Source organism: Natator depressus, chromosome 6, assembly GCF_965152275.1.
Source record: "Natator depressus isolate rNatDep1 chromosome 6, rNatDep2.hap1, whole genome shotgun sequence".
Classification (NCBI taxonomy): domain Eukaryota; kingdom Metazoa; phylum Chordata; order Testudines; family Cheloniidae; genus Natator; species Natator depressus.
In genome coordinates, this window is record NC_134239.1 from 15,415,269 (window position 1) to 15,433,060 (window position 17,792).

Consider the following 17,792-nt stretch of genomic DNA (forward strand, 5'->3'; position numbering starts at 1 on the left):
CATGTGGCGTGAGTAGGACAGGGTGGGAAGTGGCTAGCAGAGAACGTGTCTGAGATCAAGAGGAGTCAGCCAAGCTGTAGCCTCTCCCCTCAAATCCTACTTGTGTGTACTGGTGTTTGGCCAGGGTGAATTCCCCTCTGAATCTCGCTGAGAGCCAGAGCTCAACACCCAGCTCTTACCTAGAGCTTTTCAACCATAGATCTCAAAGCACTTTACAAAAGCTATCAGTATCACTACTTGTATAGCAGGCAAAGGGCAATCCCCTTGCTGCCCCATAGAGAGAAGCTGAGATATGTGGGGAGACAGATCTCCTCTACTGGGGGCATCTTCGCCAATCCTTTTCTGTCTGAAGACAGATCCCCAGTTCTATCCTGGGCTGGAGGCAGGGATCATAGAATCATAGAATATCAAGGTTGGAAGGGACCTCAGGAGGTCATCTAGTCCAACCCCCTGCTCAAAGCAGGACCAACACCAACTAAATCATCCCAGCCAGGGCTTTGTCAAGCCTGACCTTAAAAATATCTAAGGAAGGAGATTCCACCACCTCCCTAGGTAACGCATTCCAGTGTTTCTCCACCCTCCGAGTGAAAAAGTTTTTCCTAATATCCAACCTAAACCTCCCCCACTGCAACTTGAGACCATTATTCCTTGTTCTGTCATCAGCTACCACTGAGAACAGTCTAGATCCATCCTCTTTGGAACCCCCTTTCAGGTAGTTGAAAGCAGCTATCACATCCCCCCTCATTCTTCTCTCCCGCAGACTAAACAATCCCAGTTCCCTCAGCTTCTCCTCATAAGTCATGTGTTCCAGTCCCCTAATCATTTTTGTTGCCCTCTGCTGGACTCTTTCCAATTTTTCCACATCCTTCTTGTAGTGTGGGGCCCAAAACTGGACACAGTACTCCAGATGAGGCCTCACCAATGTCGAATAGAGGGGAATGATCACGTCTCTTGATCTGCTGGCAATGCCCCTATGTATACATCCCAAAATGCCATTGGCCTTCTTGGCAACTGTTGACTCATATCCAGCTTCTCGTCCACTGTAACCCCTAGGTCCTTTTCTGCAGAACTGCTGCCGAGCCATTTGGTTCCTAGTCTGTAGCGGTGCATGGGATTCTTCCATCCTAAGTGCAGGACTCTGCACTTGTCCTTGTTGAACCTCATCAGATTTCTTTTGGCCCAATCCTCTAATTTGTCTAGGTCCCTCTGTATCCTATCACTACAGGAGATTCTCTGGCCTATGTTATACTGGAGGTCAGACAAGGATGATCTAAGGTTCCTTTGCACCTTATAATCTGTTGTATTCTACTATATTCAGATTCTTCCTCTTCCCCTTCCCCCCAAAAATAGGCCTCCAGCAATTAAAACTCAAAATATCCCTTGATAGGTACACTAGAGAGAGCAAGATTACATTAGAGAGGTGTTTTTCTCTATGCAAAAGAATAAATGGACACACATCTGACATCAGGAATCATAACAGTCAAAAACTGGTAGGAGAACACTTCAACCTCTCTAATCACTCAGTGACAGATTTAAAGGTGGCAATTTTGCAACAGAAAAGCTTCAAAAACAGACTCCAACGAGGAGCTGCTGAACTTGAATTAATATGCAAACTAGATACCATTAACTTAGGTTTGAACAGAGACTGGGAATGGCTCAGTCATTACACTAATTTAATCTATTTCCCCATGTTAAGTATCCTCACACCTTCGTGTCAACTGTCCGAAATGGGCCATCTTGATTATCACTTCAAAAGTTTTTTTTTCCCCTGCTGATAATAGCTCCTCTTAATTAATTAGCCTTTTACAGTTGGTATGGGTACTTCCACCTTTTCATGTTCTCTGTATGTATAAATATCTTCTTACTATATGTTCCATTCTATGCATCTGATGAAGTGAGCTGTAGCCCACAAAAGCTTACGCTCAAATAAATTTGTTAGTCTCTAACGCTTAGCCCTGGTCTACACTAGGAGTTGAGGTCAAATCTAGCAGCGTTAAATCGATTTAACCCTGTACCCGTCCACATGACGAAGCGCTTTTTTTCGACATAAAGGGCTCTTAAAATCGATTTCCTTACTCCACCCCTGACAAGGGGATTACCACTGAAATCAGCCTTGCCGGGTCAAATTTGGGGTAGTGTGGATGCAATTCGCCGGTATTGGCCTCCGGGAGCTATGCCAGAGTGCTCTATTGTGACCGCTCTGGACAGCAGTCTCAACTCAGATGCACTGGCCAGGTAGACAGGAAAAGGCCCGCGAACTTTTGAATCTCATTTCCTGTTTGGCCAGCGTGGCAAGAGGTGACCATGATGGAGTCCCAGAATCGCAAAAGAGCTCCAGCATGGACTGAAGGGGAGGTATGGGATTGGATCGCTGTATGGGGAGAGGAATCTGTGCTATCAGAACTCCATTCCAGTTTTCAAAATGCCAAAACATTTTGTCAAAATCTCCCAGGGCATGAAGGACAGAGGCCATAACAGGGACCCGAAGATAGCTCACAGCAAGCAAGCGGAGAAACCAGTTTTCCCGACAGCCAGGAACTGTTTCTCACCCTCAACCTGGAGCCAGTACCCCCCGAACTCACGCAGGGTTCAGTACCTCCCGGACCCACCAGGTGGAGAAGGGACATCTGGTGAGTGTACCTTTTAAAATAGTATACATGGTTTAAAAGCAAGCATGTTTAATGATTAATTTTGCCCTGGCATGTGTGGCCAGTACAGCTACTGGAAAAGTCTGTTAACATGTCTGGGGATGGAGCGGAAATCCTCCAGGGACATCTCCATAAAGCTCTCCTGGATGTACTCCCAAAGCCTTTGCAAAAGGTTTCTGGGGAGGGCAGCCTTATTCCATCCACCATGGTAGGACACTTTACCACGCCTGGCCAGTAGCACGTAGTTGGGAATCATTGCGGAACAAAGCATTGCAGTGTATGTTTGCTGGCATTCAAACATCTGTTCTTTATCTCTCTGTTATCCTCAGGGGAATGATATCATTCATGGTCACCTGGTTGAAATAGGGTGCTTTTCTTAAGGGGACATTCAGAGGTGCCCGTTCCTGCTGGGCTGTTTGCCTGTGGCTGAACAGAAATGTTCCCCGCTGTTAGCCAGGTGATGGGGGGGAGGGAGGAGAGGGGGGTTAGCCACACGGTGGGGGGAGGCAAAATGCGACCTTGTAACAAAAGCACATGTGCTATGTATGTAATGTTAACAGCAAAGTTTACCGTGAAAGAGTACCCATTGTTCTATAAAATGTGTCTTTTTAAATACCACTGTCCCTTTTTTTTCTCCACCAGCTGCATGTGTTTCAAGGATCACAGGATCTTCTCCTTCCCAGAGGCTAGCAAAGATTAGTAGGCGAAAAAAATGCACTTGCAATGAAATGTTCTCTGACCTTATGCTGTCCTCCCACACTGACGGAGCACAGACGAATGCATGGAGGCAGACAATATCAGAGTGCAGGAAAGCACAAAATGACCGGGAGGAGAGGTGATGCGCTGAAGAGGGTAAGTGGTGGGCTGAAGAGAGGGCTGAAGCTGATAGGTGGCGGCAGCGTGATGAGAGGAGGCAGCATTCAATGCTGACGCTGCTGGAGGGTTAAACTAATATATGCTCCAGCATATGGTTGAGCTGCAGGAAAGGCAGCTGGAGCACAGACCACCGCTACAGCCCCTGTGTAACCAACCGCCCTCCTCCCCAAGTTCCATAGCCTCCTCACCCAGATGCCCAAGAATACAGGGGGGGGCCCTCCGGACACCCAGCCACTCCACCCAGAGGATTGCCCAAGCAACAGAAGGCTGGCATTCAATAAGTTTTAAAGTGCAGTGTGGCCTTGTCCTTCCCTCCTCTACCACCCTATCTGGGTACTTCCCTCCTTCACCACCCCTCCTGGGCTACCTCGGCAGTTATCCCCCTATTTGTGTGATTGAATTAATAAAGAATGCATGAATGTGAAGCAACAATGACTTTATTGCCTCTGCAAGCAGTGATCGAAGGGAGGAGGGGAGGGGAGGGTGGTTAGCTTACAGGGAAGTAGAGTGAACCAACGGAGGGGGGCGGGGCGGGTTTCATCAAGGAGAAACAAACAGAACTTTCACACTGTAGCCTGGCCAGTCATGAAACTGGTTTTCAAAGCTTCTCTGATGCGCACCACACCCTCCTGTGCTCTTCTAACTGCCCTGGTGTCTGGCTGTGCGTAACCAGAGGCCAGGCAATTTGCCTCAACCTCCCACCCAGCCATAAACGTCTCCCCCTTACTCTCACAGATATTGTGGAGCGCACAGCAAGCAGTAATAACAATGGGAATATTGGTTTCGCTGAGGTCTAACCGAGTCAGTAAACTGCACCAGCGCACTTTTAAATGTCCAAATGCACACTCTACCACCATTCTGCACTTGCTCAGCCTGTAGTTGAACAGCTCCTGACTACTGTCCAGGCTGCCTGTGTATGGCTTCATGAGCCATGGCATTAAGGGGTAGGCTGGGTCCCCAAGGAGAACTATAGGCATTTCAACATCCCCAACGGTTATTTTCTGGTCTGGGAAGAAAGTCCCATCCTGCAGCTTTTGAAACAGACCAGAGTTCCTGAAGATGCGAGCGTCATGTACCTTTCCCGGCCATCCCATGTTGATGTTGGTGAAACGTCCCTTGTGATCCACCAGTGCTTGCAGCACCATTGAAAAGTACCCCTTGCGGTTTATGTACTCGCCGGCTTGGTCCTCCGGTGCCAAGATAGGGATATGGGTTCCGTCTATGGCCCCACCACAGTTAGGGAATCCCATTGCAGCAGCGCCATCCACTATGACCTGCACATTTCCCAGGGTCAGTACCCTTGATAGCAGCAAATCTTTGATTGCATTGGCTACTTGCATCACAGCAGCCCCCACATTAGATTTGCCCACTGCAAATTGATTCCCGATTGACCAGTAGCTGTCTGGCTTTGCAAGCTTCCACAGGGCTATTGCCACTCGCTTGTCAACTGTGAGGGCTGCTCTCATCTTGGTATTCTGGTGCTTCAGGGCAGGGGAAAGCAAGTCACAAAGTTCCATGAAAGTGCCCTTATGCATGCAAAAGTTTCGCAGCCACTGGGAATCGTCCCAGACCTGCAACACTATGTGGTCCCACCAGTCTGTGCTTGTTTCCCGGGCCCAGAATTGGCATTCCGTGGCATGAACCTGCCCCATTAGCACCATGATGCCCACATTGCCAGGGCCCGTGCTTTGAGAGAAGTCTGTGTCCATGTCCTCATCACTCTCGTCACCGTGCTGACATTGTCTACTCGCCCGGTTTCGCTTCGGCAGGTTCTGGTGCTGCATATACTACTGGATAATGCGCGTGATGTTTAATATGCTCCTAATTGCCAAAGTGATCTGAGCAGGCTCCATGCTTGCCGTGGTGTGGTGTCTGCACGGAAAAAAGGCGCGGAACGATTGTCTGCCGTTGCTCTGACATAGGGAGGGGCGACTGACGACATGGCTTACAGGGAATGAAAATCAACAAAGGGGGTGGCTTTACATCAAGGAGAAACAAAAACAACTATCACACAGAATGGCCTGCTCAAGGATTGAACTCAAAACCCTGGGTTTAGCAGGCCAATGCTCACCTCACTGAGTTATCTCTTCCCCCTAGTATGCCAAACAGGACTGAATCTCTATTAAACTTTTCAAGGTATCCTGACAGACCTCACTGAAATGATTGTCGGCTGTTGATTTCACGGAGGGCGGGAGGGAGCGGGGAGCAAATGAATACAAAACAAATCTGGTGTATTTCTTGTTTTGATCCACTCCGTCTATCTTTTACATCTTTGGCTGGCAGCAGATGGTGCAGTAGGACTGCTAGCCATCCTCATCTCCTGCCTGCTCGCCAGAAGGTGCAATATGACTGCCGGCAGGACTAAAGAGAATGACCTAGTCGAGTCACTCCTATTTCAGTCCCTGCGCCCATGTCTGCCCAGGTGCTCCTGACTGACCTTACCGAGGCGGCCAAGAGCACCTCAGACATGAAGACGATGGTTATCAGGCCTATTGCACTGTCTGCTGCCACAAGGCAATGAACTGCTGCTGTGTAGCAATGCAGTACCATGTCTGCCAGCACCCAGGAGACATACGGTGACAGTGAGCTGAGCGGGCTCCATGCTTGCCGTGGTATGGCGTCTGCACAGGTAACTCAGGAAAAAAGGCACGAAACGATTGTCTGCTGTTGCTTTCACGGAGGGAGGGCCTGAAGACATGTACCCAGAACCACCCACGACAATGTTTTTGCCCCATCAGGCACTGGGATCTCAACCCAGAATTCCAATGGCCAGTGGAGACTGCAGGAACTGTGGGATAGCTACCCACAGTGCAACGCTCCGGAAGTCGACGCTAGCCTCGGTACTGTGGAAGCACTCCGCCAAGTTAATGCACTTAATGCATTTAGAGCATTTTGTGTGGGGACACACACAATCAACTATATAAAACGATTTCTAAAAAATGACTTCTATAAATCCAACCTAATTTCATAGTGTAGACATACCCTAAGGTGCCACAAGTACTCCTGTTCTTTTTATTAGAGAGGTGATAAGCACGGGCTGTTTTGTTTGCTGTTCAGGCTGCGGCTTTGCTGAGTGATGTTCAGATACTGATTTGACATTGGTTGTGCCTTAGCATGTAACAGGACAGACCCTGAGATGATTGTCATCACTCAAATCCAGGAAACTTTTTTGGCTTGCAGGGCAAGAGCTTGAGGATTCGGGGTCTTCCCTCACAGAAGTCAATGGTGAGCAAGGTGAAGGACACCGGTGTCCCAAAGCAACACCATACCAGTGCCTCAAGTGAAGAACCCAGTGGCTTTTCACTCACATGGAAAATAGAGTCCATTTTCAATTGCAGCCACACATCACATGGCAGATGCACCTACCTTCTCCATAAAGGGGAACTGAGGCATAGTTCTATTTGTGCCTGGGGAAAGGGACTTCAGACTATGGAATATCTCATGAATCATTTGGGACATTGATGCTATCCTGGTGGGCTCTCTGCAAATCACTGTGCCTCACCTGAAGCAATCGAGTGGATTGCGAACCTAGGCTTGGACATCTAACACTGCTGGTTTTAAGCCATATGGAAGAAGAAGCAGCAAAGGCTCTGGGGCAAGCTAAGTCTAAACTCTGTGCCTATCCCGTTTCCCTTCTGATTTCTGTAGCCTCTGGAGCAGCAGATGAGCAATTGTGTGGCAACATCGGGTAAAGCCAATAAATGGTGTCTTTTGCTGAGCTGAGTATGGGAATGAATGGTCAAATCTGCGCAGCTGTTCCTTATTTTGCTGGGGGGCTGTAACAGAGTGTCTTGCCCCATGGAATGCAGATCCTGGGACTAAGCCAACCCTAATAACATGATGAGCCCCGCCTGAGTGGGATCAGGAATTCCCTATAAAAGGCCACAGGTGGCTGATCCAAGCTGGGAGCACCACTCAGGAAATAGAGGCCTGAGAAGTTGTAGTTGGCAAGAAGGTGAAGGAAACTGCTGCAGGGAGCAAGATGAGTTCTTGCAGAGACTTTGAAAGTGCAGATCTGGGAAAGAGGGCTGGGAACACCCCAATGAAGGAGAGACAGATGTTGAACTGAGTTTGGGGCCTGGATGGCTAATGTATATGTGAAGAGTGAATAAATTGGACCTCAGGTGGGGAATGTTTTAATTTCCTTTGGACTCTCTTGAGTTTGGTTAAGGAACCCTGCAAAGGAGACAGCAGGGATGGAGTGCTGCAAGGTGACCTCTGTCTATGAGGAGGAGCTTGGCTAGCAGCCAACCCTGTTACTTGGGAGGGGAACTGTGATCCACCAACCCCCTCCAGATGCTCAGAGGTGTCCCAAGTGTACTCCAGATTCAGCAGTAAGTGCAGTGGGCAGGTCAGCTGCTAGGCTCTGCAGACTGTCCCCCTCAATTCCCACTTGCACACAGCTGGAGGGAAAAGACTGAGAGCTGATGGGAAGGAGGCAAATCATCCCCAGGAATGGTTCAGGGAGTTTCACAAGGCGATCAATGCAACAGTTCCTAACGGGCCCCTGGGAGCAGCCCAATAGAGGGGTGCAAGTGTAACCATTTCCGCAATTAAGCAGAGATCTGTAGCTCCCACCAGCCAAAGTTCAGTCCTGGCATGAGTGGCATCACTGAGTCCTAGCCATTGTCTCCGATCTGCCTGCAGGCTGCTTCCAAGGTCTCCTGCTGCACCTGGCCCCTCTCCAGCCAATATGCTTCCCAGCTGAGTTCTCTGCTTCTCTCCCAGGCCACTGCCAGATGCCCCTGCATGAGCTCCCAGCCTGCTGACCTGTACCTCTCTGAGTCGTTCCTGGGGGAGCCGGGAAGCTGCTGCTCAGCAAACTCATGCCAAGACAAAGCTCAGCTGATTTTACGCTGCCCCCAGGCTTTTTGCATTGACAACTATGCCAGCCTCTCAGGAGTTGTCAGGTGGAGAAGCTGGAAGGGTTGGCAGCTGGGGAGGGTGCATTAGGGAAAATGGGGTTGCTGGAAGACAGGCTGGGGTTTTGGCACACAGGAGGTGGCTGAAATTGTGGTCAATAAAGTCAAGATGTGGCCAAGCCCAGATGTGGCTACGTGTTCCCCTCCTCGGTCTGGGCAGGGGGAAAGAGAGTTGGCTGGGGACTGAATTCCTGATTGCGTCTACATTAGAATGTTCCTACTCTTTAGTCCCAACTGGTAGCACTCATTAGAAACAGCTAGTGCAGCCCAAGTGCCAGCACTGCTGTGGCATCTCCCCCCTGCTCCCAGCACAGGGAGACAACATGATGGAGAAACCACCAGCAGCTGCTCCACTCAAGCACCCTGTCAGGGCTAGGCCCAGCTCAGTTGCATGAGTGCAGAGGAGAATAATGTGTCTGGTTACCAGGGGAAAGGCAGGCTGAAATAATGGCTTGCTGTAGCAGGACATTTCCGCTAATACACTCAGCACTGAAATAGTTAACCTGGCTGCAGTTTCAGCAGCCATCGAGAGGCTTCAGAATTAACACCCTTTTTCTCTAAACGGGAATGACTATCATGTCTCCCAAAGCTATTGCTACAGGCTGGAAGCTGGCCTGGCTGGAGAACAGTTCTTATGCAGCCACGTGGAGGAGCTTTTTAAGCAAAAAAGCTGCAGGGAGCTAAATCCCTTCAGTGCCCCTGAACACCCTGGACCTGCTTAACCGTGCATTTCTTGGGTGCTGATCACTGCAGCGTCTGGATCCCAAGGGGCTGCTGTTGCATCACATTCCCTAAGCCAGCGACGATTCCCCGCCCCTCCATCCACTCCCATCCTCCCCATGTTGTGCTTACAGTGTAGGCGATGTCCTAGTTTTACTTCTTGTCGCTCTGCATCAAAGGGCGGCTGAGTTGGGGAGGGGAAGATGCAGACAGAGGGGTGCTGGGCCAAACCTGAGTGACGCTTCAACCCCGCACAGCAGGTTGCAACGCTGCTTGGTTTGGGGGCCCTGTGAAATGGGGAACTCAGTACAGCCTTCCCCTTCCCACCCACCATGCTGGGTGGATGTGGGAAATACACTTCTTCAGCCAGGACAGGGATTTGGGGGCATCGACATGGGACAGTCCGCTAACCCTCGGGCACTCACCGTGTAACTGGCACCAAATTGGAGAGGGCAACAAATGCACACTTGGGGGGTCGGGGACTGGGACCTGGAGAGATCAGAGCACAGGGGCTTCAGGGACTATGTAGCACAGATTCACCCGGGGGGCGACACAGCCAAGTGACTGCTCCCATTGGGTTAAAGTTAGACTGGAGTCAGTTTGGGGCATGGACAGTCTTTTTGTCCTGTGTATGTACAGCGCCAGCACCATGGGGATCTGGATAAATACATAATAACTAAACGCTGGTTCATTCCCTTTAGAGCTGGTAGGAGAAAAGCAAGTATGTTTTGCGCGCACGCACAAAAAACCAGAAAAAAAACAAACCCCACCCCACTTCCCCACCATTTGAATAACTGGGTTTTTTTTATGTTTCAAAACAATTTTGGTTTGTTAGGCTGGGGGTGGGTGGAACTAAAAAGGGAAGGAAAGAAGGGGTTTTTTCCTTACAAAATGAGATTAAAAATGGATTTTTTTTTGATCTACACAAACATTTTTGTTGGGGATGAAAAGCCGTTTTTCATTGAAAAAAAACTTTTCAACTAGAAAGTTTTCACTGGATCTGAGTCCCATCACTCTCCCTAGCCCTCTCCCTGTATTTTTTTCTAACTCCCTAGGCAGTAATCTCAGAGTGGGTTGTGATGGCAGAAGTGGGGAGGTGGGAGGGCACATGCCTGTGGGAAGAGCCATCTCCAAAGACACGGCCCACAGAGTGGAGCCTCCTCTAACCGCAGTCCATGATCCAGGCCTCTGACACCTCTGGGTTCTGCTGTGGGGGCTCAGTAAATATCACAGTCAGTGGCGTTTACTGCTTCTGCCCCCTGTAGCCTGAGTCCACAGCTCTAGCCCCTTTCCCTGCAGGCCCAGGGCAGTTTCCAAGGGCCAGGTGAGGTGGCCTCTCTAACACCCTCACCCAGGAGGAGAACACCCCTTGGCACTTGTTACTGTCTGGATTGGGTTTGAATCTGGAACCTTCAGCACTAAAGGCTGAGGCCACCACTGCTAGGGCAAAAGGGCTATGTCCCCTGGCTGGCAGCTTTAGGAGAATCATCACCCTCCCATGTGGATCAGCCACTGCTGGGGGGCTCGGACCCAGAGTGGGTGAGACAAGGAGCCCAGGAAGTGCAGCTGCTGGGGATCCAGGCGGAAGAAGGGTTTAGCCGGGCTGTTGACACCATTAGCCTCCCATTCTCCACCAGCAGTGCCCTCCAGCCTGCCCTGCTACACCAAAAGCCTTAATGACCGGCCACTAACGATGCTACACCTAGTGCCACAGCAAGGGGGAGTCCAGGCCTGGGGACTGACTACTCAGTGCCCCATTGGCCAGGGCCCCAGAGGGCATGGTGACTCCATGGTAAGCCCAGCACCCCATTGGCCAGTGCAGTGGATGGGCTCCAGGGTGAGCCCTTATGTATGGTGAGGGAAGTGGCAGCCCTGCGGCTGTGCTGTGTTTCCAGATGGAGGGTGCCCATCAGAGGCCCCATTAGCCACATTCCCAGTTTCTCAGCCCCTCTCCTTGCCTGGAATAACCCTCACGGTACGGCGAGCTCTTGCAGAGTGTTTATTTCAGGACTGAGGGCTAGACACAGGCAGAGCTTGGGAAACAGTCACACAGACATGAATATAAGACACAGTTGTCCCCAGGGGCCCATCCTACCCCCTGCTCTGGGGGGAATGGGTGGGGGATGCTGAACCCTGAAATCTCTGGACAGTAGAAAGGCCAGAACAAGTTTCACCTTCTGGAACACCCCTTGTCCCCAGGCTGGCCAGTGCCCTGGAGCTCAGTAAGTGGAGAATCTGACCTCCAGCCTCTCGCCATTATAGACGACGTAGTCCCCAGCACCTGGAACATGAGGAGAGGAAAGGGAGGGTAAGGGATAAACGGGGTCAGTGGCCCCTCAGCCCCAGCCACCCACCTGCATGCCAGCCCCTCCCTGGGATCCTGTCTTCTCCTGGTTCTCATCCCCGCTTTCTCTTGTGCCTCTCACTGCCCTGTTCCTCCCCCTCTCCCCTCACACTGCTCCCCACCCCTGCTCTTCCCACTGTCCCACCTTGGCTCAGTGGGATGCCGTTGCTCAGGAGCTGCCAGTAGGTGCGCTGGTTGTTATCAGCCTGCAGCCCCCGCACAGAAATGATGTACGGGCCCCAGGAGCTCTGCGTGTACTCGAAGCTACAGAGAGACAGAGAGTTGTGCAGGAGGACTGGTTACCATTGCCTCATAGCCTCCCCACCCCCAATTCACAGGGACATGCAACTGAGGACACAGTGGGACTGAACCCCATGCCATTCAGCGGGGAAAGGGATTGAGAAGCAGCCGAGCTGGCCCCTGCCTGAGCTCCGATCTCCGCATCCCAGGAAGACATTGTCCAGCTGAGTGATGTGACGGAGCCAGCCTTGATCCCCCTTCCCAGCCCCTGAGGGTTTAACCTGCCCTCAGCACACTGCTAGCTGTGAGAGCCATGCAGGGTGGGGTAGCAGGGGCATGTCGACTCCCCCATGATCCTAGGGACCCCTCTGTTTTTTAAATCTCTGTTGCCCTAGGAGCCCCATGCTACCATCTAGCCTGCTCTGCGCCGCTGCCACTGACACCAGTGATGGGTGCCACGTTGCCAGGCTGAACAAGTACCTGAATTTGCTGGGGTCTTTATCCTGGGCGACCTCCATCACCTTGAAAAGGACGGAGCCCTGGGGCACGGTGACACTGATAGAGTCGTTGAATGTGTTGTTCACACCATCGGCAACAGTGTAGGTGACTCTGATGCTAGGTGGGCGGCTAGTGGGTGGGGCGGGCCTGGTGGTGGACAGGGGGAGGTTATCTGTGTGGGGAGAAAGAGGAGAGAGGGCAAAGAACTGCCACGTATACCTTGGAGAGAGCGACTCTCTCTCTGCAGAGACTCCAGTCCCACTGGAGTCAAGGGGAGAGAAAGAGGCAGAAGCAAAGACAGAGAGGATCTAGGCAATGGCCCTCTGGGCAGGAGATTAGCTGGGACTGAACCCAGGGCCTCTGGATCTATGATGATGATCTAGTGATTGAGCTAAGGAGAAGGATCGGTAGATTGAGACTCATAAATCTCTAGGCCATCTAGTCACTAGATGGAGACATAGAGCCGCACGGGCTACACATAGAACGGAGCAGGAATTTTTCAATGAACCTTTTTTTTCCCAGAAAAATGCCAATTCAGTGTCCGAACTGTTCATGAAGCAGTGTTGGGTTGGTAGAAACTCCCGCCTCAAAATGTGTGGTCAAAAGATTGCTGAACTGGAACGTTTTGGTTTTTCAACCTGAAACAACTTTTCGCTGAGAAATTTTAGTAAATTTACAGAGGAAAAAAAGCGAGGAAGTTTGTATTAGAAACACTTTGACGTTATCAAAAGGAAACATTTTGATTTATACAAATCAAAACAATTAATTTTTTTGTCTGTTTGTTTACTGGATTTTCAGTTTGTGAACATTTTTGAGATTTTTTTGCCTTTTCAGCCTCATTCAGGATGGGAACAAATTTTTGAAATGTCAAAAACCATTTCCCCCCCAACCCTTGCTACATGTGCTTCTGTCAGCCTCAGGTACTTTAGCTGGCCCCATCACCATCCTTAACAACCCCCCGATGAGGCAGGACAGTGCTATGAACCACATTGTACAGATGGAAAACTGAGGCACAGAGACACAGGGTACAGCTACACAGCCAAAAAATCCAAAAAACCCCATGGCAGCAAGTCTCAGAGCATGAGTCCACTGATTTGGGCTCGAGCTCTGGGGCTAAAAATAGCAGTGCAGACATGAAGGCTCTGAGACCCAATCCCTCGCCAGATTTCAGAACCCAGGCTCCAGCCCTAGCCCAAATATCTACACTGCTATTTCTAGCCTCACAGTGTGAGCCCCACGTCAGTTCACCCAAGCTCTGAACCTTGCTGCCAGAGGTTGTTTTTTTCCCCCTTGTGTAGGCTTGTCCAAGGAGTCATTGGCTGAGCAGGGAGCTGAACATGGGTTTTCTAAATGCCAGGTAAGAGCCCAACCACTAGGGCACCCTTACTCTGCACGGTTGAATTAATGGGCTCTGTCTGCCTGGGTGCTACCAGTTCTTATGTCCTGTGCTGGGAGAATAAGGCATCTGGACTTAGCCACCCTAGGGATGCTGCCTTTGGTCTACTCTCCTTACCTGGATCCATGGAGCAGTTGAGCTTACTCACGTCCAGGTAGGTCCTGTTCTCCAGGGAAGGGAGGATCTGGGAAGCAGCCATGGGGTTTTTGAACGTGCCCTGGGGAATCTTGTCCAGGACAGTGTGCAGAGTGTGGAGGCAACTCCAGTCCCCGGGTTTGAGATAGCTGGATGAGACGGATAAGGCCTGTGGAAGACAGAGAGGAAGGCAGGGTTACTCGCTGGGGCCTGGTTGCCCACGCCCAACATGACTGTTATAGAGGACAAGACTGTGAGCAAAGGCAGCTGGGAAGGGGCTACAAGAACACGTCTGGATGGCCCACCAGGGAGAGAGCAGATGGGTGAGTAGGATGTAGACAGAAGGGAGGGATATTTAAGGCCTTCTATCTCCATTTATGGCAATATGGTGTTAACTCTGGAACCTACCAATGACACAGTAATTGTTGACATTAACTATTCCACAGGTGAATTATCCAGCTGCTCTGGGGTTGTGAGGAGGGCCTTTGGGCTGTGGGTGAAGCTAGAATTCAGTCCCACCCCCTCTGATTCCCACTGGGACTCTGGTCCCTCACCTGCATGGCCAACCCTGTGCTGTAGATGTTCCCGATCACTCCATCGCTTCTCTTCTCTTTCAGGATTTTGTTCACTAGCCACTGCATGTTCTGTCTGATCTTCTTATCCACCTTCAGAGGGAGGGGCTGCCCCCTGGTCTGCAGGCAGATCTGAGCCAGGACTGCCACCGCTGCAGTGTCTGTGGGGACCAGAAAAGCGGCTCAGATGGGACTGTCACTCCAGAGAGGGGTGAGGGAGAGGGTCATCCCAACACCGACCCCATGGGGACAGTCACGGGGATCCCAGCTCATGTCACTCATGCCACCTCCCCATAGGGGAAGCCATGGCCCCCCAGGTATAGGAGGCTGGGTGCCTTTACCTACCCACGGAGAACTGGCCGCTGAGGTAATAGTTCTTGTGATCCGGGCGGAGGAGGGCACTGGCTCTGGCTGGTGAGAGGCGGCCGTTCAGCTGGCATAGGGCCAGCACATCCAAGCTGAGCTGGTAGAAGTTGGTCAAGGGGTTGCCATGGCTCGCTGTGGGGGTGAGACCTGTTGTTAGCCACAGACATACTCACAGACTGGGGCCAGGACAGAGGGGGCAAAACAGGGGGAGGGTGTGGGATGGGGGAAAGGGCCCGAGAGAGGGAGACACAGAGAGATGGGAGCAGAGAGAAGGGAAAGGGGGTGAGTGGATGGGAGAGCTTGACGGTGTGGGGACAGAGGGGTTGAGCCAGGCAGGATCTTCCCCCCAGCCCTGCAAGTCTCAGGCTCCTCACCTATGTTCTGCAATTCCGCCTGGAACTTCTGCTCCAGGAGACGTACCAGGTTGATGGTGGAGCCGTTTGCAGAGACCCGCCGGGGGTTGGAGCAGGAGGCCTGTTGAGCCAGGATATGGAGGGCCACCTGGCCCGAGGAGAAGGACGCAACTGAAAAACAGCATGCCGGGGGTGGGGGTCAGAGGGGCTGGCCATGCTGCAAGCCTGCCCTATGCTCCCTGCCCCAGCCTCTATTTCTGCCTCTGGTTCCCTGCCCCAGGCTCATCCTCTGCCTCTCTGCCCCAGCCCCAGCCTCCCTGCACCTCACCCCCCTTGGGTGTGTCTCTTTCTCCCCCCACCCCATCAGTCTGTCTGTCTGTTCCTATCTGTCTCCCTTTATTTTCCTGCCTTTCTCTTCTCCCTTTGGTTTCATGCTTTTCTGAAGGGAGCAGCAGTTTCAGCACCAGCCTTGTTGTACCCAATGGGGGTGCTATGGGATGCAAAGGGGGTGGGGAGATGGCTGTGTTTTGGGGGGTGCTGTGGGACACAGTGGGCATGGGGACATTGCTGCGGTTTTGGGGGGTGCTATGGGATGCAAAGGGGGTGGGGAAATGGTTGTTTTGGGGGGTGCTATAGGATGCCAAGGGGGTGGGCAGATGGCTGGTTTTGGGGGGTGCTGTGTGGCACAGTGGGCATGGGGAGATGGCTGTGTTTTGGGGGCTGCTATGGGGTCACCTCTATCTCACAGAGAGGTGCATATTTGGGGAATAGCTTTGTTGTGGAGGCACCATTATCCTTTCAGGGGTCTGACTTTATATGTGGGGATTTTGGGGACCCCACTTCCCAATGCGGGGTGGCTGGGTTGGGAAGGGTGGTTCTATTCGGGGGAGTGTCAGAGTCCCACATGCCCGGTGGGTGTCTATGTGTGGGGAGGGGGACGGAGCGCTTACCAGCTCGCTGTACTGCGTCCTGGCTCAGTTTGTTCAGCATGTCCTGCTCGATGGGCCTGTTGTGGTCCTGGGCCAGCCGCAGGGCAAGCAGGATGCTGGGGTTCGGGGGGGCACTAGCATTCACTGAATAGATCATCTTCTTCTGCAGATCCCTCACCAGGGGGCGTTCATCCTTGTTCACGGCTGGTGGAGGAGCCAGGATCACACATGGGCAGTCACAGCTGGGGGTCTATACAACTTCACCCCCACCCCCAGCCCTCAGAACCAGCTGAGGGGGGGATGCGGGGCCCCAGGCATCAGCCAGGAGGAAGTTAACACACCCCAGCCCTAGCCCCCATTACACCCCATTTCTAAACCCACCTTCACCAGCCCCCCAAAAAAACCTCCCTGCCCACCCCCCAGTCTCTCTCTGGCATTGTAGCTGTGCAGAGATGCTCTGCACAGGCAGTTTGCACATGGTGAAGCAAGGACCCAGTCCCTGCAGTCCCCCAGGTAGGTGGGGTGTGACTTCGGCACCTGAGCCAGCCAGCTTCTCCAGTGCCCAGTGCTGGCGCAGTCCCATGCTGCAGGTCACCTGTGTCCTGGCCCAGAGAAAACTGCATCCTTGATCCCTGCCTGACCTTCTCTATCCCTCACTGGCTATGTGTGAAATTTCCCAGGCCAGGTGCAAGAGGCAGGAACGATGGGAGGAGAGCAGCTGCCATGGCCTGGATGGCAGGGACAATGAGGCTATTATTGCTCAGCCTCCAATGGGCGTCAGGAAGGGAAACTCCTCCTGAGTCTCCAGGCAAACTGGATAAACCAGCTTCCAGGTCTGGGTGATGTCTACACTGTACACTGGTGTCAGCAGCAGAGACGACAGGAGTAGCTTGTACCACAGTGAAAAGCAGGCTGTGCCCAGGCTGCGGGGTGTAGCTACACGAGGAAGGGAAGGCTCTGGTGGGGAAGGCAGTGGGGAAAGGCTCCCTTCCCCCTGCCACCCCAACAGACACAACACAGAGGGGAGGGGTACATGGCACAGGGCCATTTGACTCACCACAGCCCTGGCACAGCCCCCCTGGGGCGAGGTATAGGAGCAGGAGCCCAGCTAGCATGGTCACCAAAGTCCTCATCATCCCTCTGTTTCCAGGTCCCTGGCTGTGCTGGGACCTGGACTAGGACCTGGTATTTATCAGCTGGAAGGAGGCGGGGACACCAGGGTGTCCTGCCCTCCTCCCCTGGCTTGCCTCACCCTGCTGCTTCCCCATAGCAGACTGGAAACATTGAGCAATGCCCAGCAGTATGGGCAGGTCTGTGCCCCAGAGACCGGCACAGACAGAGATGGCCAGGGCTGTCAGACCATTACTCCCTCCCCATGGCCTCTGGGCTGCACCAGAGACCTAGATGGAATTTTTCCAGTCACAGTTCACACTCACTCCCTCCACCACCCTGTTGAACTTGGTGTCACAGGGCCCTGGGTCACATCTCACTAGGGGGGCCATAGGACTGTAAGACCACAGCTGGCTAACACCTCTGCCCAGACACATGGACACCATGGGTCACCTCAGTGAAGTAGTACTCCACGATACCAGAGAGGGAATTTGGGCTTCTTGGTTTTATCACTACCTGGTTTCCTAGGTCATTGTGTGTAGATGACCCTGGCCATAGGCTGGGATTGAGGGGCATCAGGAGAGCTGGGGTAGGGAGCCCTGGGCCAGGATAGCAGAGGGTTACAGGTTGGGATTGAGGAGCCTCGGCAGAGCTGTGGGGGAGGCCAGGGCTAGGGTAACAGG

At 52.3% G+C, this 17,792-nt stretch overlaps 1 protein-coding gene across 1 annotated transcript; it reads right to left on the bottom strand.

Annotated features, from left to right (window-relative positions):
* Positions 1-11,161: 11,161 nt before the first annotated feature.
* LOC141988700 (transcobalamin-1-like) lies at positions 11,162-17,156 on the bottom strand. The gene is made up of 9 exons (XM_074954602.1): positions 17,057-17,156; positions 16,021-16,203; positions 15,092-15,241; positions 14,697-14,849; positions 14,334-14,512; positions 13,762-13,948; positions 12,231-12,420; positions 11,656-11,774; positions 11,162-11,447 (listed from the first exon to the last, which is right to left on the bottom strand). The coding sequence occupies exons 1-9, from the start codon at positions 17,133-17,135 to the stop codon at positions 11,386-11,388; spliced, it is 1,302 nt and encodes a 433-aa protein (XP_074810703.1). The 5' UTR covers positions 17,136-17,156; the 3' UTR covers positions 11,162-11,385.
* Between the last annotated feature and the right edge of the window lie 636 nt (positions 17,157-17,792).

What these genes read in the sequence shown, in the direction of transcription:
- LOC141988700 (XM_074954602.1), bottom strand. Translation starts at nt 17,135, where the DNA reads ATGATGAGGACTTTGGTGACCATGCTAGCTGGGCTCCTGCTCCTATAC. An exon ending in GGCGGAATTGCAGAACATAG is followed by an intron (nt 14,850 to 15,091) that starts GTGAGGAGCCTG and finishes TCACCCCCACAG; the next exon opens with CGAGCCATGGCAACCCCTTG. An exon ending in CGGCATCCCACTGAGCCAAG is followed by an intron (nt 11,448 to 11,655) that starts GTGGGACAGTGG and finishes CTCATGTTCCAG; the next exon opens with GTGCTGGGGACTACGTCGTC.